The sequence below is a fragment of the Meriones unguiculatus genome, chromosome 3, assembly GCF_030254825.1.
Source record: "Meriones unguiculatus strain TT.TT164.6M chromosome 3, Bangor_MerUng_6.1, whole genome shotgun sequence".
NCBI lineage: Eukaryota > Metazoa > Chordata > Mammalia > Rodentia > Muridae > Meriones > Meriones unguiculatus.
The window spans coordinates 140453758-140477010 of NC_083351.1; the positions used below are offsets into that span (position 1 = coordinate 140453758).

General features: G+C 44.5%; 1 protein-coding gene across 11 annotated transcripts in view; it reads right to left on the reverse strand.

The window, feature by feature from the left end:
• The window catches only part of Apbb2 (amyloid beta precursor protein binding family B member 2), a 308714-nt gene that overhangs the window by 127732 nt on the left and 157729 nt on the right, over positions 1-23253 (reverse strand). For all 11 annotated transcript variants that reach the window (XM_060380673.1, XM_060380674.1, XM_021635491.2 and 8 more), the window contains one exon: positions 18076-18891. In XM_060380673.1, the coding sequence (XP_060236656.1) occupies positions 18076-18891 (816 nt within the window). The remainder of the gene's footprint in view (positions 1-18075; positions 18892-23253) is intronic.

Consider the following 23253-nt stretch of genomic DNA (forward strand, 5'->3'; position numbering starts at 1 on the left):
TGCAGAACTGTGAGAAGCAGATGTTGGCTGTACCAGGCGTTCTGTGTATGGGGTCTTCATGGCAGCCTAATACACCTAGCCACAGCAACCCTCAGGAAATACGAAGTCCCCTCAGTACTTGATAACCAAAGCTGACAAATGACATGTCCAAAAGCACATTCTGGCTGCTCTTCTCTTCAGACAGGGTAGATTGGTTTTCTGATTAAAGCAACAACCTTTCTCTCTTCCAGATTAGACAGGACCCATTTATTTAGTGAATTTAAAACACATCATATTTTCTCTGTAAGTGCTCATATTTGGTTATTTCTTAGGCCATCAAGTAACGAAGAGCCGATGAAAAGAAACCTTAGGTACTCATGTATGTTTCAGTGTGTGGTGTGAATACATGTGTGGAGGGAGGGGCTCAGGTGGGGTGTCTTAGTTGCTGTCCACCTTTTATTTTGAGGAAGGACCTTTGGCGAAGTCAAGAACTTTCTAGGTTCAGCTAGTCTGGCTAGTTGCCTTGCTTTGAGAATCCCTTGTCTCTGCCTCCAAACACTAGGATTACAGGTCAGTTACCATGTCTATCTGTGTGAGCCCTCACATTTGCATATATTTCACCCCTAGCCACTAATTTTTTTTTAAAGGTGCATTTATTATCTTGTACCACATACATGCCTGGTGCTCTCAGGGGTCAGAAGAAGGCATCAGATCCCTGGGACCAGAGTCACAGACGATCGTGAGCTGCCATGTGGGTACGGGGTCCTCTGCAAAAGCAACAAGTGTTCTTATCTATTGAACTAACTCTACAGCCTCACACCCCAACCCAGATTTAAGTTTTAGCAGTTAAACACAAACGCATACAACTCAGTAAAGAGGTAACTCCCTATCCCAGACCCAGAGCCAGGACCTGTGCCAGGAGACAGAAAGACTGATGCAAACCCAAGGCTGTACTTCCTCCTACCCATCATCCTCCCAGGATGTGGACCACCAGGATGTGGGCCATCAGGACAGCCCCTTCTAGTCACTGGGATGGATTTCCTTTCCCAGAAATAAAGCAGGAAAGCTCCACAAGTCTTCCCACTTGTTCAAACCCAATAGATAGGAGAGGAGCAGAGCACCCTCTGGAAAGTAAATGGGGGACAGATACATGCCACATATATGTATATACACACAAGTAGATTATATGGTATAAGCAACGTACATGTACATGCACACACATGTATGTACGCTAGGTGTATATATGCACACGTACTATACAGCCTGAGGGAGGATAAGTGGGGGCAGACAAAGGTGGTAAGCCTGCCTATCTTTATTTTAGCTTGTAAAGGATAGTAAGAGTGGCTGACAGCTACTAAGCACTCAGCCGTTTAGTGCCTTTAGTGGCTGTTCAGTACCTTAGTAAGTTAACAAAAATCCAAACTTTACAGGCTAATAATTAAAAGAAAATTAAACCACCAATGGGTGGTCAAGTTATGTTGATCTGGGGTAACTCAGATCTGCACCAACAGTCCAATTTATAAAAGAAAAGCAGGCTTCCCAGCAGGTGACAACAGGAATCGCAGAACCTACTGGTGCACCAATGGTGAGCACATGCCAGCCGAAACAGGTGCCTGTGACCAAGACAGGTGCCCTCATGTTAGTATCAATGTCATCATCATGTAACACCACTTCAGCTACACTGAATTTCATGTTTAATATATTGAGCGCCTCATCTATAGAGGAAAAAATGAAGACAGAAATCAGGGCAAGTTTAGTTCCTATCAAAGGCAGATTTCTTATCATATAAACTAAAATCAAAATTATATTTTCCCCATTCTGAAACAGCTTCACATTAAACCCCTTGAGTATTAAAATAATAATGCTTTTAAAAGATCAATCATTTGAAGATTGACCTTAAAAAGTCAATCTGAATTAGAGTACAGCTGAGTAAAAAGATGGCCACCAGTAATTTCTGTCAAGCTGAACCATGCAACACTCTAGCTACAAGTCAGATTCTGCGAGAAAAACATCAGGGTTTGGTCCATTTTGAATTTCACTATGACAAAAAGGCTTTTTGCCTTTAACAAAATCATTTGGCTGGGATAAATTCGTAGGTTTGCATTAACTTGAGTACAGATTTCTTCCATTTGAGTAATTTAGGTGTCTTGGAGACACGCAAAGACAAAAACAAGTGAGAGGCTCTTGCCTGAAATTTCCAGACTTCTGCTCTCGAGCCCCAGGAAAGCCAAGAACTTGGATTTGGAGCAATCTCCACAAGCTACTTCATCAAGCCCAAACTGCTTATTTTTCTCTCTTTTTAAAAAGGAGGAGGAAGAGGAAGTAATATTTGTTGTGTGGAAGCAACCCCAGTGAAATACTGCCCATGGTTAGAAACTAGGTCTCTCGCTATGCCTTGCACAACTCACTCTCAATCCCTCTGCCACCCGCATCCTTGGGGTCCTGAGTTACACTTCTCGGGAGTGGCCTACCCTCCCTCACATGCTTCCAGATCAGCTTTCCATGTGAAGCAAGGCAAACGGCTTCAGCTCAGTGGCCCCGGTAGACTCAGACTGTGTAACCACACCTCCGAAACACATGTGCACTGACACACGCTCCGCACTGCCGAAGCGCCACCTGAAGCTGTCTGTCACGTCGCTCCCCTGTAAGGACTCACTGGAAAGGCAGCCAGGAGAGATGCACTCACTCCAGATTTGCCTCCAGTGTGACTGACCCCGACGCATGATCTCCCTCAGTCCAGCCAAGAGGTGAGATCTAGAAGCCGGAGCATGCAGACCATGTAGCTGCTGAATTAGTCCATCACAGGTGAGCACCACCTAAACGGCAACATCCCTCACATGCCCCTCTTTCAAGTACCACATAAATCACTTAAAAAGAACTTTGTTTCAAAGGGCTTGAATAAATGCAGGGGAGGGCACAAATCATGACAAAATATTAAGGAGACACAAAAATTCTTCCCAAAGTTCGGAAACATCGATATCCTGAAAAGACATGCGGGGAGGGTGGGAATTGATTTTGTGAAAGGTTATTAAAGAGAGTGCTGGTCTCATCAGAAAATCCCTCCCCCTTTTAGCTGTAATCAATAGTTTAAAGCAGAGTCCCGGATCACCTCAACCGAAATGGCCAAGAAAACTTTATACAGTATGGAGGCAAAATGTACTTTGTATCTCCAGGATGCTGCCCTTGAGATAAGTTTTAGTTAGAATTTTCATGTCCTTTCCAGTTTGCCACTCTACTCATTTGAAGAGAGAAGATCAAAGTATTAACAACATGATACTCAAGTACATGCATCAAAATATCAATCCCATACTTTGTTTTTCAGATATTTGATTTCCAGTCAGAAACTTACACTGAGTTGTAGCTGAGACAGGCATCCGACATAATTCAGAATTTGGTGATACAGCTCTGAAAACTATTTGCTTCTTCAGCTTAGCATATTTTTAATCATCAGTGGGACTTTATGCTACTACAAATCGTACTGAGCCGGTTCTTTATTGCAATGGGCCTTGTTCTCTGTGGGCACTGATTCGTGCCCTAAAGATATGCAGGTTCATTTAATATTTCAGAAGACTTTTAAAAAATTTTGACATTTCAATCCAATGACTAACTCTTTGAAATGTATTAAAATTACATAGCATGTTCTCCACAAAATGAAGGGCTGCATGGTCTCTTTGTGCCCAATTCTCTTAAGTAGGCCATGACACTCCCATGATGCTATGCGCTGATGACCACATGCTGGAAAAAGTAGAAATGCTTTAGAAAGGAGATGAATACTATCTTGTTCAGGTCCACCCTACTTCTAGAACTCATCACGACTCATGTCAACCACTGAGCTTCTGAGGAAGTGTTTTCACCCTTCTAAGCATGTGCCATATGGCCAAGGGAATCAGAGGGAGAAGAGATCTGATAAAATTCTAAGGCCCCTTCAAACAATAACCCTGTCCTCTCCCTGGCTTTCCAGTGAGATTTTACACCCAAATACCAGTGTTCATCAGATGAAATCAGTGCTTCCAAACCTCAGTTTCCCTATATATATATATGTGTGTGTGTGTATATATACATAACTTTATGCAAGATTGTTGTGAGAACAAATGAGGTAACAGGTGTGAAGAGACTGCTTATAAGGCGAGCGAGAACCAAAAGGTCAACAGGACTGACTGACTGTGCCCCTACAACTCAAAGCTAACTGACACAACAGTTCCAAGACTGTATCTTGGCCACACATACGATGCCAACAGCTGCAGAAGCAGACTGGAAGACTTGCCCCAAGATGCCAGCTCCATTTTGATACATACTGTTCCCTATGTACAAAAGATCCAATGAGTTAAATCTTAATTCTCCCCAACAAACAATTCTTTGATTCTCAAATGTCAGGGACTTGTAAATGGTTGGCACACAGCTGTAAGAAGTATAAAACGAGACACTGTCTTCTGCCATCCAAGTCTTCCTTTTCCCCCTGCACTTTTTCCTGTTCACACAGTAAGTGAGAAAAAAGTGGATTTGTTGGCACAGTAAAGAAGTGAGAGGAAGTTGGCCTTGTGAACTTCTACTCTACTTACTGATGGGCAGCATTAACAGATAGGTAATCATTACTACTTGACCTGGACTCTCTAAAGGGGGGGAACCATTCCATAATGCCTTGCGCCTCCTTGATACTTTTCAGGGACCTTTAGCAGAAGGCAAGGCAAGGGTAGCTCAGGGAGGGTGTGTGTTCTGTCCCGCCCTGCCCCCCCACTTCACCCTCCGACCGCCGCAGCACACTGGAGTGGGCATGAAGGTTCCTACTGGGGTGGACACTTCTAAATCCACAGCTCATTTCCTGGAAGCAAAAACACAATCTTTTGTATCTAAAAAAAAAAAAAAATCAAAATCTGCGCTTCCAAAAATTAAAGACTCTCCATCATCACTGAGCTTTTATAAAAACAATGCTCAGATGAGCTTAGTGGAAATCAATAAAACACAAGAGTTTTTAATTTCCCCTGAGGATAACAGCAAGTACAGTGTTTCTCAAAGGCATCGGTTTTTCAAACCAGCTACATATTTGCTTTGTTTGTTAATTTGCGTGTTTGATCATTTATTCTCGACTGCACTGCAATGAACAGTTCAGAGAGGCTTCGAGGCATGTACATTGGACACACCATTCTACAACATGCTGAACTGGGCTCTCTCTGCTGTGCCGAGTTCGGATCTGTCATCACTGCTTCAAGAGAAGAGAGACAGGGACGGTGTCTGCTCCAGCTGACTAGGAGAATAAATATCAGGAGTCCAGTGGCACCAACCATTGAAGGTTCCAGAAAAGCAAGTCTGGGTCTCAAGGGGATCTGCAGAGGACTGTTTAATCAATTGGGAAAGGGGGAAAAAAAATGGAAGAGGAGGAAGAGAAAGTGTGAGGCCCAGCCAAAATAAATAAATAAATAAATACATAAATAAATAAATAAGCAACCATGTAAAACCTAAGTATATTGTCTTATATACCTCTTCCCTTAGCAGCTCTGTCATCACACAGTCCAATTCTCAGGACTACAAAGGAATGGGACATGGGATGTAGGACATAGATTCTGATTATTAAGGCAAACCTTTACGTGAGCCCTCATCTTTCTCGCTCTCTCAGCAACAAATCTAAACCTTATCAGCTTTATCTCTTTAAAAATGTTCATTTTTAAGGAAGCCCCCTTTCTGCAGAGGGACTGTCGTGACGATTAAATGCCATCTTATTTGCAGGGAGCATACTACACAGAAGACATTCAATAAATGGGTGTAATTGTTATTGGGCACAGGTTACCAAAGAAGAAAGTGAATTTCTGAAAGCTTCATCAGTGATTCACAACAGGAAGGTCTGGAATGCTTCAACAAACACTGCTGCCTTCGCAGACCAAAGCAGAGGCTGCGGTGGGAATGCCCCAACACAGATACTCTTTTAAATCTCTCCACGGGTATAGCGCATTGTTAGGCTCTGGAGGGACTGAACCCACCGCCAAGGATGACCACACACTCTTTTCTGATGATCCACCATCTATTTATCCGCTACGAAGCCAGTGTCCTGACTGCTACGTCAGTGGTCAGGAGGCAGCTTGGATCAGGATCCAGCACATTTTCCTTAGTGCAAGCTCCAGGCTGTTGTCTTAAAGATAATCCCTAGACCCATGTCAACACCAAGCCAAAGGAGGTCCCCAAGGACATCACTGAAGCTTTTAGGAAACAACAGACAATGAGGGGAGGGAAGCAAAGACCACTGTTTTCTGCGCTAGGCCTGTCTGCATCAATCTATAAGCACAAATTTTATGAATATTTAGTTTTCATATATTATAAGCTCACCAAATCACTGTAGAAACATCGGAGAAAGGCAATATGAACTTGGAAATGGGGGTTTTGGCCTAGGGAGGTGGGTCAGTGCGTAAAGGCGCTTGCTATGCACCTCCAAAAGCAAAAAGCGGCCTAAAGTGCTGGCATGCATCTGTAATCTTGGTGTTCCTATAGCGAGCTTGGAGGTAGAAGCTGGGTGATAGCCCTGAAGCTCAGGAGCCAGCTCATTTGGTGTACACAGCACAGCAGCATAACAAGAGATGCTGCCTCAAAACAAGGAGGAAAAATACAAAAGTTCAAACTTGTCCCGATTTCCACATGCACAGTAACACACGCACCCACACATGTACACACAAATAAACGACAGACTTTTTAAATGAAGACACTCAGGTTCAAACATCTTTAATAACTTTCCAAAGACCCAGATCATCTGAGCGACAGATTTACAGATAAATTTGATCCCAAGGACAATTTCTGCCTACTTTATAAGGCTGGAATGTGGTCAGAATAAGAAACACATTTTTTCTATTACGATCCAGGAAATACACAAGTATTTACTCAACTGTAAAAATGTTTCATAAAATCCTTAGCCTAAAGCCGACACTTTGCAGCTCTGCTTCCAGATTCCACCACATAAGCAACCTGAAAAAGGTCCCCCCCCCATAATGGAGGGAGGGAGAGAGCAGACAGGCTCAGCAGTTCCATACACTACCACCTCAGATCCTTCAGACTTAACAGCTGAAAAAAAAAAAAAATTCATGGAGGAAAAGCTTCACCCAGATGGCATCCAGACCAAACATGGCTTCAGACAGGAAACGGGTAGTGGGTCCAAGTGTGCCCATATGCGCCAAAGAACACAAATGAAACCATGGCACATGTCACCTCAAGTGACTCCACCATTTTCAAAGTGGTTTCTTATGGGTGTTCTTGCAACAGTATGGCTTCCTCTCCTAGATGGGAAGCAGGGATTCTGAAGCTCAGGCCACAGAGGTACAGGTTGGGTTTCTAAAAATAAATATTTGAGAAAAAAGAAAGCAAGAAACCTTGTAAAGTGACATCTCTGACTCACCTCTCTCCTTACCCATTCCATGTCCAATCACCGAGCCCTACAGACTTGTCCTTTCATCAATAAGGACATTCCACATTGAGTCTAACTAACAGTCCTGTCATCTCAGATTACCTCAAATTAGCTCCCTGCCTTCCTTGCCCCAGTAACTTACTCACTGATGGTCATATCTTCCACAGACTTCATCTTATAAATGCTACCTGTGGGGATGAGGTTGTAGCTCAGTGGCAGAGCTCTGGCCTTAGCATGCTGTGGGTTTGGTTCCTCTCCTCATGAAATCAAAGCGCAACAATTGAAGAAACAAACAAACAAAATGGACACCCTTTCTCACAAACACTGACAGAGGTGAGTTCAGCTGAGCATCAGTGTCTGCCAGTCTGGCTTCCGTGTACCTATCAATCGTCTCTGTCAGTCAGGACCTGCAGACTTCTCCTCTGTGACCAGGCTGTTGGAAGCCTTGCTTCTCATACCCGGAGCTGAAGTCCCCCAAAAGGAACTCAAGGAGCCACTAGAACAGGCTATTTTAATAATACTAAGATATTTTATAGCCTTTTTTCATGTGCTGACATTTAAATGATGCTCCCCCCCGAAAAATGAAAATGTTGTAGTGTCTCAGCACACAGCAAGAGCCATACCAGTGGACACTGTGACCCGCACTGCCACACCCTGCCAGTAAGAAAGCCACTGAGGACGGAGAAACGCTCACCAAACTGCCCTTAAATCCCAATCCTCAAGAGAACACCTTTTGAACGAAGCACACAGACAGCACCCATGACTAAGCTGTATATGAACTCCTGGCCTCTTCATAAAGCACCTCTTTTGGTGGACGGAACAACTGATGGCCGAAATCTATAGCTGTTCCGAGGTGCTGACCGGACAGACATTCGTCAACTAACTTTCTGTTGTGCCTGTCGTTATGGAAGATGGCTGAGTCTGATTGTCGTCACTGATGAAATGCAGGCTTTCTGGATTTAGGAAAACTCGTATCTGAGAGTGAGCTCGGGTTCCCAATAAGGACTTGCTAATGACATGGCAGATGAACAAACGTGGCATTTTCACATGACATAATGAAATGTGTCAACAAGTGAAGACCTTCATGACTCACGAAGCCAATATTCCAAATAACATACCACGAAATTGAATATGGAAAGTGGTTAAAGAGATGGCGCAGCGGTTAAGACACGGGCTGCTCCTGCAGAGGACTTAGGTTTGGTTCCCAGCACTGACTTGGAGGCTTACAATCATCTGTAACTCCAGTGCCAGGGAGCTCTACTGCCCTCTTCTGGTCTCTACCAGCAATGCACACTCATAATGCAATACATACAGGCAAACTGCTCATACACACAAAATGAAAATAATCGAGTCTTTAAAAAATTATGTAGGAATAAACATCCACACAAAATGGGTGGCATATAGTAATTTTTAAAATATATAAAAGAGTACCAAAAAGCTTAGCATGAAGCTATCAGATTCTACACTATAAATCACTATAAATGACCTATTAAGGAACTAGCTGCTGTGGAATTCTCATGTAACTTGAATATACAATATTGTCTACAGTGACCTGAAAAGCTATCACAATATTCTTCTTTTCTACCTACGTATATTTGAAAGGAAGGACTTTTTTCGTGTATGTCTACTGAGATTATATTTCGAGGTGAGTGCATTTTTCCCAAACTGTATTTTGGATACAGGCATATTTATCAGGCGTTCTTTGTTCTAGGTGCCAGAAACAGAGCAAGCAAGAAAGGGTCCTCTCTGCTACAGCTCACAGCCCTGTCTCACCAGTCACCAGAAGTTGTAAGGGCCTAAGTTACCCTGTAAGGCCCACTTGCCTAAGCACAGTTAACTTCCTGGAATGCTGGTGGCTACGGCTCTGAGGAGATAGCAAGCCAGATGTTTTCACTGCCCTAAATAAGTTTCTTTGCCCCAACCTCACTAGATGTGCATGATCACGTTCCAAGGGAAGTATGTAGGCAGAGCAATATGTCAGGATGCATGTCTGCCCCTGACTGGATCTGATGGGAACTGTGGTGTCCTTACGAGCTCACCTGATATATATCGTGATGTAAAAGGTGACTGAGCACCATTTTCGGGGAACCTCAGAATGGACCTGGCCAGTATTTAATGAAAGCTTGTTTAAAATTTAACAGAAGTATCAGCACATGCTGAGAACTCACTGCAAATACGTTTTCAGGCTAGACATGATGACACAAACCTTTAATCCCAGCATTCAGGAGGCAGAGGCAGGCAGCTCTTTGTAACGTAGTTCAAGGACAGCTAGGTCTACATAGCAAGTTCAAGGCTGAACAGTCATAACTGCCAAACAGACAAACAAAAAAAAATTGCTAACATTTCACAATAAAAACTTTAAAGTTTCTTTTTTTTAATTGTCTCAGACCATAGACTAGACCCACTGGATCAATGTCTGTGTTCCCACAAGCCTTACAGAGATTTTCCGGCATAGCAGGCTGAGAAGCAAAGACTATATACGTCTCCCTAATGTGAACACCTCATAAGCCAACCACCAACTGCTATGAACTGGCCAGTATTTTCAGTATGAAATAACAGTTTACTCATTGTGCCAATCATTCATTCAAACAAGCATAATGAAATAAGCTCATTTCCAGGGATAAAAGGGAAAACAACGACACCAAAACCAGGACTGAGAATGTGACACAGTGACAGAGCAACTGCCCCTCGAGAGACACCCTCAGTTCAGTCCTCAGCATTGCCAAAACAAAAACCAAAAGGGACAAGAGAGGGTATGGGGGGGGAGTGGATTAAATTACACGCACGTGTAAAAATGTTCAAAACATAATAAACATATGCTAGTAAACTTTAAATAAGACAAAATAGACCTAGTCTAGACTCTGATGCAATTTTCCACTTCACAGCACAATTGCAGCGACAGTCAACGTTTTCTGAAAGGGCTTTCTGTTTAAAATCTTTTAAATTACGTTCATTTGTGTGTCTAACTCTGTGTGCGCACACAAGCACGCGTGTATGTTCCAAGGTGCACACGTCCAGTCAGAGGAAGACTTGTAGGAGTGGGTCCCAAAGACTGAACATGGATGGACTGTCAGGCTTCTCACAACCCAGGGAAGATGCTTTCTGTAGACTCAGAATGGTGCCTGGGCGCTACAGGCAATCTTACAAGGTGGATTACTACTATGACCATTTTCATTTTACAGCTAAGAAACACTCAGGCCTTGGGGCGGGGGTTGGGGGAGGTAAGAAAGCGACAGAACCCCAATGAGGCCGAGCTGACCCTGAGCCTCAGAAAGTGGCAGATGCCTTCCATGAGCGGGAAGATAGAAAAGGGCTCTAAGGAAGGTATGGGTGAGCTCCCTGTGTCCTGATCCTGAGTCCATGCGAGGCAGTAAGCTCAGATCTGTGCCTGTTCTGAACTCGGAAGACATGCGCTGCCTAAAAACATATGAACAGATCATGGCTGTCTTACCAGCCTTAATAACAACACCATTGAAAATATTCATTCATTCATTTATTCACCACCAATTCAATATCCTCCATTAATGAGACAAGGCACCTGAGGTGCAAATGCTTGTCTCCGATCTGTCGTACATGGAGTTCATTCTCTGATTTGGACCCTTGTTCCATAGTACATGAAAAAAAAAAAAAAAAAAGGCAACAGAGGCAGAGGCGAGCAATCAAAAGCTGAACGCCACTCTGACATCCTGAGTGGTTGATGTCTGTTCTGGGGAAAGAGGAAAGTGTGTCACCTGTCCTTCCCATGCTGGATGCCTGGGAAGGATGGTCAAAGGATCACCCTAAGGAGAGCAAAGCAGGGACTGGAGGGTCAGAGCATCACTGAGAAGTGCTTCTACTGGCTTATATTATAAAGATGTGAGCATCCTCAGACCTTGAACTTCCTGCTGCCCCTCCAACCAATCTGTTCCCCATGATTTCAAGCTGAAAATCATCTTGGGCTTCAGTTTCTGACAGTTCCACATTGAAAAAGAAAAGGCCTCCTTTTCTTCCAGAGCAGTCTGAGAAAGGTTCTGCTAATAATAGTCTTTATGCCTCCTGGGGATTAAATTGGCTTTTATGGGTCAGGGATCTTACAGAGTTAAAAACACCAACTAGCAATGTCCCCAAGAATACTAAGGGAAACTCTTCAGAAGATTCATTCTGTCACATTCAAGAGTAACTGATGGAAAGCTAAACAAAAAGAAAGTAACAGATGCTTACCAAATAAGCAAGTTTGACTCTCCTTTTAGGTACAAAACACCAGTTAAGAGTGATCTCATTCTCTCCCTTTGTGCCTACAGAACTCGAACCACAGTATATTTTCTAATAGTCAAATGATTGAACATGGAGCCTTTATTTCATCATTCTAACAGGAATGCACAATACATAAATTACATGGGGGAGAGATCATGTAGGGCTCATGCTAACTGTGCACAAAGCCCAGCCTTCGACTCTCAGCACCAAACAAACACGCAAACACACAGAAAGCAGGAGAGAGAGGGAGCTGGTGACCGCCCATATAATAGGGCCTGGACTGCGTGTACATTTACTGAGTCAGCCCTGAGGCATGGAATCTATGAACCGCCCACATGCTGGCTCTCAAAAGCTAATGTTTACCCTCCTCTAACCAGATTCACAGATGGAGAATGCTGAGAAGTCATCTGAAGATGTCTCTGGAAATTTCAATCGTGTTTTGCTTAACAGTTCATGTTAAGGTGCGGGACTGGGGCTTAGGCGCTTATGATTAAACGAGGTGGCTCTCCAGGAGGCTTTGCCGTGATGTGTGCTTACACTTGCTTACAGCCGCAGGAGCACAGATCAATGCTGGCCTGCTTCTTTCTTCTACTCTACTATCCCATGAGTGCAGGGAGGCTGAAGCCATTAGCAGCTGACGCAGAGGACCCCAAGCCTGACAGACGCCACAAGAATGCAGGGGGAGGGCCCTAACCCGAAGAGGTTTCTGGTCTCTGCCATTTGGATTCTGGGTTATAAGATTTCCTAATTTACAAGAGAAGCCAAGAGCTTCTCTCAACTGGAAGCTCCTGAACCTAAGTCAATATTTTCTTTAAATATCTATTTGTTGTATTATTATTTTATGAGTACGACTGTTTACCTGCGTGTATGTTTGGAGCTGGAGTTGCAGAGAGGGGTGTGGGCTGCCGTGTGGGGGCTGGGAGCTGCTGGATCCAGGTTCTCTGCAAGAGCAGCAAGAGTTCTTTATCACTGAGTCGTCTCTCCAGCTCAGTATTTCCAGAGTCAGTATTTTCTGTAACACTATCTATGGTGCAACTGGAGCTGCCTTTCTTCCTAAAGTGTCCCAGGTACACCAGGAGGACAGGAAGAGGGGCTGCAGGAAACACACACACACACACACACACACACACACACACACACACGTCCATACCACACACCATATCCCTCCCATCCCCCCTCTGCCCCCGACACAGACACACACACACTTTTAGAGGGTCTCACTCTGTGGTTGTGGTTGGCCCGGAGCTCACCATAAAAACCAGGCTGGTCTGAAACTCACAGAGATCTGCTTGCTTCTGACTCCTGGAAGCTGGAATCAAAAGTATGTTGTACCACATCTGCCTGAAATATATTCTGGGCTTAAAAATTTCAAAGACTAAGCTGGGTAAAATTTCTTTCTTAATTTCATGAGGTAAGATAAGAAATAGCTTCATTCATTTTGCCCCAGAGGCAATAAAATCTAATTCAGGAAACGTGATCTACCGTAGAATGCAGTGTGCCTTGACGATTTTAGAAATATCTCACATCTGCCTTCCCGAGTCCCTCCTGTCACACCCTGGCTCTCTCAACAGAGAAGACACAGCCGGAAGGAAAGCTAGTGAATCACTGCACATATCTGAAAGATTCCAGCTAACACAGCAGGGCAGAGTTGGAAACTGCACTTTTCTGATATCCTGGAAGTTTAAGGAGGAAAAGAAATGACAACTGAATTACTAAAAAGACCGTCTGAGACAGGACGAACATTTAGAGGAAATTTCTAAAAGTTTGAGAGCCATGCATTCATCCCCAGCTCTGACATGCTGTGCTGGTGGCCCTGTTCGTTTCTGCCTGGCTTTGGACTCCATCTGATTATTCACAGTGACAAAACCGAAAACTATGCATGCAAATGAGTTCCACTTTGCCCTAGGACGGGATTAACTCTAAGTGCAGGCAAAAGGTGAAGACCAAGCAGCTACTCCTCTGACACGCCTATCAGCTCTGACAGGAAGGCTGTGGTAGACCAAGGGACTGATTTCAAACTCGCCCTCCCTGGAATCCAGGGTGTGAGTGAGAATCCTGGGCAATTGCTCTCCACAGCTCCTTCACACAGGCCGTGCTCATGTGGTCTGGGGGTTCACGTATGCAGTCAACACCAGAGGGCATGTGAAACTATCATGAGCCATATCCATTCCAAACAGTGAACGGGTAGCACACGCAGGGCCTCTCACGGTGTGCCACTAGTGCACTGGGAGAGCCTCACGAATGTGCCATGGAGGCCTGACTCTTGCTTTTATGAAGTTCTGGGTCCAAGTGACAACTTTCAAGTTGGGCAGCAAATGATGGGAAGAACACAGTAACACACCCGGAAATATTTGGGAGTTATAGGGAGAATGGAATCTCCTAAATGTTTCACAAAATTGACAGCAATGGAGTCAAACCTTAATTATCTGTAGGCATGGACATATCCACTATGATACAATTTCCATTTTTCTGGATTCTTCTGATGACTACCACACATCCAGCGAATAGGATAAAGTCAGAGGTATTTAGCCCTGGAGATACATTCTATATGACTAAATCCCAAGACTGTGGGACAATGAAAGCTCAGAACACTGCATCCAAAGACCTGGCTTCAAACCACAGTCACCTATGGTTGACAAGGACAGGACCAGACAGACTTTCCTGAGAACGTAGTCATTCAGTATCACACATATGAAGCAGTGTGATCAGTTAAGTTATAAAACATACAGACAGTACCAGAATCAGATACTGATCAACAGCATAACAATCAAGTGGCCTGTTCATCACATTAGGGCTATCTGGGGATGTGAAGATAACATCCATTTTCATTCACTTTATCATGACGCATTTACCAGGCTCACCTGTATTCCAGGAAGGGACAACACACAGAGCAAGATGTCTTTCAGGTTTACAAGGTCTTAACTAAAATCAGGTTACTCATAATTAAAAAGTAACCTTTGGAGGCTAGTGCCCAGTGGTTAAGAGTGTTTGTTGTCCTTGTGAGTTCAGTACCCAGTACCCATGTGAGGCAGCTCACAACTCCAGGATATGCAATATCTTCTTCTGATCTCCATGGGCACCCCCCACCCCCGACCAACATACACGTACACATATACTCATACAGACACAAATAAATAAATTTAAAAATATTTAAAGAGTAAACTTTAACTCTTACATCACAGCACTGCGCTGATAAAGATCACCCATAACGGCACTTATATTTAGCAAGCCCTTGTCTCTGCTGCACAGCAGCCCGAGGGCTCTTTCGAGATGCCCCCTTTTCCTCTTTAACAGCAAGTCTATGCAGAAGCCGCGCCCACCCCACACACCAGCCCTGCACGTGGCACATCTGGGAAATGAACTAGCAAAGCTGACTCTTGGAGCCCATGCTCTCCAAGATGGACTACTGTAAGCGCTGCCTCACCCTCTGGGCTCCGGGTGAAATCCTGGCTTTGTGCACCTTTGCAGTGAGTTTAAATCAGACAACCGTTATGTAAGTTCCATCTCAGAGACAGCTGCTTAGCTTGATCCCAGGGAGGGGGTGGGGACAGGAACAGAATGTATATCTATACTCTGTGTCTCCCAACTCTGGGAGGCTCAAATAAATCTCAGTGTCCTGCATGAGTCTAAATGAGGCACCAAGCAATTTACAGAGCGACTGCACAGAGTCTGAGTCACCTGTCTACCTGGTGCCACCTAGGGAAACAGAACTAGGACAGAATCCTAACTAGATCCTAAGTCCTCTCTTTCAAAGACCAAAGCAATCCAACCCGTTGTTTCAGAACCAGGATCAAGATGCACTAACTTTCCCAAAGCCCTGCTCAGTACTGGGGTTAGCCAACGCATTTCATTTTCTAAACAGCACTCTAACTCAGAAAGGATGCCCTAAGGTACGTACGGGGCTGTTCTAGCTTTCCTAGGCTCTTCAAGCTCAAAATCCAAAGACAACTGAGTTCAATCCTGAGACCTACGTGGCAAGAGAGAACGGACTCCTTCAGGCTAATCTACACACCTCCACACAGGCACCGTGGCATGCAACATGAGTGCACGCACTCGCGTACACACACAAACGATGAATAAACAAACATTTTTTCTTAAGCAGTGGAGAGTGACAGAAGACATCTAACACTTTTGTGTAAAACACAGATGTACGCACCCACATATGCTCTCCCCACACAAATCTGTACCAAAAAAAGTTTTAGAACAAATTAAAGCTCTTTAACTTAGCTGTTGGAAATAAAAGCATTACAATATATACTCACGTACAAAACCAAAAACAAACAAACAAACAAACAAAATAGGCACTAGACTAGAAAAATGGGATCGACCCCAATCTATGTCCCTCTCTTCTTTCCTCCCTCCTTTACTGTTTGCTATACTGAGGACCAAACCCCAGAGCCTTGTGCATAATAAGTAAGTGATCTTTCACTGAGCTAACTATCTCTTCAGTCTACATACAAAACACATTGTTGAAAAAGCAAAGCATCAGTAGTCTAATCTGAAAATTTTTTCTTTTAACTTCTTACATAAATTTTTTTAAAACAAAAATTTAAGAACAGAACAACTAACCCTTGGAACAATAACCAGTTTTAATAATGAGTAGTTTATGTATTTTCTGACGGGATTTTTAAATCTCCATCACACTACCCAACCCCACCCCCAATCTCACCTCTCGCCATCCCATCCCGCCTCAAGTATTACTTATATTTCTTGGTGTCTGCAGGGAAATTGGCTCCAGGACCCCACCCATGTAACAATGCAACGTATCTCCTACATGAATTGTTATTATGCTATTTCAGGAAACAATGACCAAGAGTCCAAGCATGCTCCAAACAGCTGTAATTTTACCCCAAACATTTTGAATACACAGTTGGTTGGATCCACAGCTGTGGAACTAATGGCTGGGTCATTTGTATCATGTAGATTATGTGATTACAAACATTTAGTTTATATTTCTAAGAGCTAAGATCTCTAAAAGTAATATCCAAAAAAATTGATTAAATTTCTAAAAATTATTAAAAATGTAGCCACGTGCCTAAAATGTTTTCTAGAGAAAACACATAGTTAGTTATGACCAGCTTTCCTAAAAGGTGGTCATAAGTAAGGAGAAGACGGTAGGGCAGGGGACAGAGGCTTCACTCTTCACTCACTATCTTCTAGTTCATTTACATCTAACTGTAGCAGAACACACCTTGCCTGCAAGAGCAGAAAGGCTGTGGCAACCACAGAAAATCACAAGGTCTTGAGTCTGGCCATATGCCCAAGGAGCAGTTTGAATAGATTTACTCACTAGCAGGTGACAATGTACATCAGGTACAGGACTCTCTAAATGGGTAAAACGTCACAGAGTACTGTGGGCGCAACGACATTACTAAACGTAATTATGACTCCTGAACATGCAGGGCCAGACAATGAAGAGATGTAATCACTCACCTGTGTTTCCCCACGGACATAGCCAGCCCCAAGCAGGCTGATGAAATCAAACACAGAAGGAACCAGGGTTTATAGGGCACTGCAAACCACTCCTTTTTTCTTCCTCTTTTGAACAAGTCAGTGAACCCTCTCCTCTTTTTAAAATTCACCCCTTGTGCTTTCCCTACCTTACCCATTGGAAAATGTCACCAGTGTGCCATCTGGTCTACCTGACTCTGGGAGCTACTAGTGCAGCTGCTGGGCCACATGTGTGGATGTTATTTGCATTGAGTTCATTCGGCACAAAGTGCTCTAGGGTTCACAGTTTTCTGATTGGCTGGGTGGGAACTCTGAGGAAATGATGTGGAAGAACGGCTAACTTTTAGGACTCTTTTCTTTGCCGTCACAACACTCCACTCCTGACTCCAGCTACAGACATGGACAGCAGTACTGACAGACCAAAATCACCAACACTACTTAAAATCTTGAACTTCTAAGTGCATTTGAGAGTATCATTTTTTACTTCCAAATATTGCTGGAACAGGCTAATACATTATACCCCAGGAAAGGTCAAAAGGGAAATGTCCTTAAAGACCTGACTTTCAATGTTCTGAACTTTTTAAGTTTTCATAAGCTTGAGCATAAGATAGTTCTTAGAATTTTGAAATAGTTGGTTCTTTTGGTTAACTTACAGCCTGCCTTTGAAAACTATTTTTCTTTTATATTTTACTTAACAAAACTTGGTATTTCTAGACAGAACACCCAAAATCAGTTCTCCCAAGCACCAGCAGTCTAATGGCTACATCAGATATGACAATTTGCAATACTTACAACCGATGGCTATTTCTTTATGAAAATGTGTACCAGAACAACTTAAAGACGGCCCAAAATGAAGTGAATCCACAATGTGCTTGAGACACCTAACGATAGTTTCCATACACAGTCTGATTTTACCCATGTGTTTCTCTAGCTAGAGACAGCTATTTTCAGCCAGGAGAGATTTACTCCACTGCTGGTTAAAGACAACAATGGAAAAGTACCGGGCCGAGCTGAGCCGTTCCCAGGGGTACCTGTTTCATCTGGAGAGCTGGGGGAGGCGCTGTCTTGGGACAGTGTTGTCCAGCTGGATTCCTCATCACTTGGGGCCAGGTTCTGGATCCGGTGGAGTGCACAGTCGGTTTTGGCCCCTGTTTTAGGGTGGTCCTTCTTGGTCTCTGGGCTGGATGACACGGTGGCTACTTGGCCATCCTCTGGGCTAGACTGGGGTTTGTTCGCTTTCTGCAGTAGCAAGTCACCATTCCCAATGACTACCGGGGCCTGGCCCGGGCCTGGCTGGGCTTTCTCCTCCCCAACTCCTTGGCAGGGGTCCAGGTTCTGCCCTAGCTCTCTAGCTGAGGTTTCCAAGTCTGCATAGTAATTGAGGAAGCTCTTAGTTCTCCTGGGCTGGGAGGGCAAAATCTCGCAGCCCGAGGACTCCTGAGGATGGAGATCTTTAACCTCCAACTTCTCAGAAGTTAAGCTGATGACGGCTGAGGGGCTGATGTTTTTGTTGGGGTCCTGCTGCCCTTGCTCTGCGGCCTTGCGGAGCTGGTTCTCCCCATTTTTCACCAGCTTGATGTTGGCAGAGCCATTTCCCACCAGAGGCTGAACAGCTGGATCTGAGAGGCCCATGGCCGCCTGGATATTAGTCAGTGCGTATTTCTTCCTGCATTTTGGGGGTGTGCTGTTCTTGCTGTCCGAGTGTTTGATTTCAGCGTTTAACAGTTCATTGTGGGAGGAACGGAGATTGAGGGTATTCGGTGGTGTGGCTGGGCTGTTCCGATTTGCAATGTCTGTGGTTCCGCTGCTGGCCATAAACACTGCCAAGGTGTCAACACCTGAGTCAGCTGTGGGGAATAGAAAGAAAATCGGTTGTAAGGCACAGGTCAGATCAAACAACTTAGCGTATGGTGTAAGAGACCACTTCTAAACAGAGGATTGTAAGAACAAACGTTTCTGTCACATGAGACCTTCTTATAGAAATGACCCATTTCATTTCATAATTTATTCATATGTTAAACAGAGGCAAAGAAAGGCTTTATTGTGGAAACCCAAAAGCTAATTTACACAGAAGCTAACAAGTCCTAGAGTCTACATAAAAAACTCTTTATTTTTTCACCTTAGTGTACCAGCATTTTTTTCTGGCCAGCGATCTTGAATCTCCACAACTTTGAGAACCATCCCCTTTCCAAACAGCGACACCACGCCTTCAGCTTTAAATCTGAGGTTCCTTTTGGCAACATCAATACCAACAACATAACTGCCCTGAGAGTCTTTCTAAGTTTCAGTATTCTTAATCAGCCCAAAAGGTCATTGTTCAATGACGTCCTGCGTGCCAGATAATCTCCCCCAGTCACGTTCTGACACTGTATTCTAAATGCCCACAAAACCACACCTCCATCAGGGCTTGCTAACGTGTTTGTAAACATTTTTGATTTGGGCATAGTGTTACCATTTGGGGGGGGAAAACACAAACAAGTACACGTATGCACGCACACACAAACAAAACTATTACGAGAGATGCTACAGGCAACATGGTAGAGCCCCTAAGGAGTCAGAATGTATTCTACAGGGTCGGCTGTTTGCAGCCACCATGTGCCCTTGCAAAAGCTGCCTGGGAAAGAACCTGACAGTTGCGTTTATCTCGAACACTCTTTGGACCAGATATTTATTTCATATGTCTCTTGCTAGGAAGAAAGAAAGGTTTCTCGGGCTAGAAGTGAAATGAAATTCATCAGCAAGAATTCCCAAGGATCCAGCTTCTGTCTCTGAGCGATGGCTTCCTTCTTATCTGATTCTTGGCTCATCAGACCTATGATCTCCACAGCGGCAGCAGGGGGACCAAGCATACTTCTTCCATTCTTGAAATTGTATTCTGGCCACTCCCTCACAGAGAAAAAAAGACAAGAGCTCAGCAGCATCTCTGTATCGTCAAAATACACAGGGTTGTCCATTTTAGAAAGAGCCTCTCACAGCTTCTGTACCCATTCACTGCATGCACCATCCTAACTAGTAACAGATGCCCGTGAGACAGTTAAGGGCTGTAATGCCCAGTGGTTAGACTTTGAGTCTTCTCCTTTAAAGGTATTATATTTATAAAGACCACTGCTTATCCAACATTCCAATCCTGAGCTCCAGTGTCCTGTTTTAAAGTAATAAAACAATATAGTTGTTTTTTTTTCCTTTTAAACAACATTCTGTCAATTAATTTTTAATTTTTTTAAATGACAGGCTACTATTATGATTATATTGAAAACTTGCATTTCTGAGCCTCATTCAAAAGTAGCATTTGGAATGAGCAGGGCACTCTCTGGACACACATAAAGCTTTCCCCGAGACATATGTATATCCTAACAATGTTATTAGAGAGACACACTAGTCTACTTCACTTTTAACCATAAATGTTTTAGACAGAATGTCATCATAATTTCTGGGTGACTCGTGTCGGGCGGTGGCTCAGTGACAGAATGCTTATGTAGCATAGGCAAGGTTCAGAACAGACCTATCTAATACAAACGAAATCAAAAGCCTCTCCTTTAGTGCTATTATACATCAAGGACTGACTATAACTGGGCATCTCTCAGCTATTAAACAGTGGTGTCATTTGTTACCAGAGAACTAGAAAATGACTTCACCCTTGGTGAGGTGACCCAAAGTTAGGGATTCTTCCCTCAGAGAACCTTCCTAGACAAGAAACCAAGGAAAGACAAGAAGAAAGATCAAGGGCGCTTTCAAAGGGTTCAAGAAAAGGAGAGTACACCTTGCAACAGTAGGCAAAGTAGGCAAATAGGAAAAAAAAAAAAAAAACAAAAACAAAGGACAGGAGGCTTCTATTAAGATGACAGGTCCTGTGTCTCTCAGCCAGCTGAAGGACTAATTAGCCATATTTTATTATTGCCGAGTTTTGTTGTTGTTATTTACTTGTTTTACGAAACAGGGTTTCTCTGTGTAACAGCTCTGGCTGTCCTGAAACTCCCAGGACAGGCTGGCCTCAAACTCACAGAGATCCGCCTGCCTCTGCCTTCCGAGTGCTGGAACTAAAGGCGTGCACCACCACACCGCTAACATTGCTGGTCTAACCAGGCAGTCAGGAAAAGGCTGTTCTGTGTGGTCTCAGACTCAGGCTGGCTGTTTGAGACAGGAGCGAGCTAACTGCATTTATGACTACCATTCATCTTCTCCCTCCTGTCCAGAAGAAACAGCTAACTGTATGTACTGTCGTCAGTTGATCCTTCTGCTATGTGGATAGTTTAAAGCCCTAAGCTGCTCTTCTGGCTCAACTCTAACAACAGTTTGGGGACCCTTTGCTGAAATGTCAATACTCAAATGTCAGAAGGTGTCTCTGAGAGTATGGAACGGGACTCTCAGTTCTTCTTGCCAGCGCCAACCCAACCACAGGCAAAAGAGTAGGGCTGGCCTGACGACTACACACTAATCCCTGGAGGGGAAGATTGCTCCTGGGAATCAGCACGGTGGCTAGGAAATAGCTTAAGGTTAGCACAGTTACGGAAAGCATGGGGCTATGGAAGGAGGTCCTCAAAGTGAGAGTCAGCGAGGCTAAGGATACACATCCTGGGGTTCGTGATCTGCTAACGATCTGCCCAGGCTCCTAGCTCGCCGAGTCTAGGATGAATTATTCAAGTTCGCCTTTCTGAAAAGTGGGCTCAGTCCCACTGCCTGGCTGACAGAGTTCTGATGAACACCTGCAGAGACGGTGGCATTGTACATAACAATATACCTGCACTCCTCTCATTTCTGGGTCTCTGAGTTCTAAGTGGCAGAAATAATTCTTACTGAAGACACATGGAGGGTGAGCAGGCAACTGAGGGACAAGACAAGGTTGTTGGGTCTATGAGGCCTTCAAATTCCAAGGGTTGTTACAACAAGGCAGTCGAGACAGCAAAGGGAGGGCAGAAGGGTTGAGAAAGTTCAGTGAAACTCTGGCCGTTTCCCAGTTCCCAGTTCCCCCTTGACCAGGCTATGCCGATGAGTAGGTAGGTGCTCCTCAGTCACCTGGAGTTACCGGCAAGACTGAGCTGAATCCAGTGACCTGACCTCCACCTAATCAGCCTCAGAGCGATGACACGGGTGCTGGGAAAGTGACCTGAAGAACAAAGTGGGAAATGACACAAGCTGGAGGATGGGGTGGGGTCTAGGAAGCAATGGGACTCTCAGATGTGTTTTATTACTTTAAAAGAGAGGGAGTCAGTGGAGAGGGGTAGTGGCGGCAATATAGAACAGCATGAGGAGAGGGGAGGGGAGGGGAAGGGAGGGGAGGGGAGAGGAAGGGAGGGGAGGGGAGGGGAGGGGAGGGGAGGGGAGGGGAGCAGAAGGCCACAGCAGTGGGCCTCCCCTTGTTAAGCGGTGCATACATTAGGAGGGAAGGGAGGAGATATACACAGGAGAATGGCCTCTGGGATCCAGGGTGGGATGAAGTCAAGAGACGGTGAAGAGCTGGGGTAAGAAAAAGCCACAGGAATAGAGGCACAGGGAATAAAGGGATAAAGAAGTGTTCTCTAACCCCTAAAAGGTCCTCAAAGACTTAGCTGGACTCCCTTAGGGCAGGACTGGGAATGTGAGGGTGTGGCGTTCTGTGTGTGGTTCTCACTCAGAGCCAAGGCTGAGGAGCACTGCAGTCAGGAGGCCATAGAACTGGAGGAAGAGACAGTCTAGACAGTCTACACTTGACACGCCAAGGCCAGAGGTGAGCGCCATGCTCTCACTGCACACATTCTCAGCATCCTTCCTGTCAGCAAACTCCACTCTTCCACGAGTCACGGTAGACACTGCCTCTTTGTGAAGACCTCTGCCTCCTCCAGCCAGACTCCAGGGCTCCTGGCCTCTCTTTCCTCTGCCTTTATGAAAACATCTCTAGTCCAGCCTCACTCGGTTTCAAACGTTCATCTCTATCCTGCTGTACTTTCCTACTAGACTGTGGGCTCTGCAACTAGCCCAGCAGCATAGATGTCTGTAGGATAGGTGGCAGCAGCGTTAGGAAAGCCAGTGTTTCATTAACATCTCAGCTCTGATGGCTCAGGCATATAATCCCAACACTTCAAAGGACGAGGCAGGAGGACTGTCATGAATTTGAGAGCAGCCTGACCTGCATGGTGAGATTCAATCCAGCGTGGGTGACGAAGAGAGTCGGTCTTAACACCTCCCACCCTAAAGAAAAGCCCACCACTGCTGCTCAGCTAATGAAGATTCAT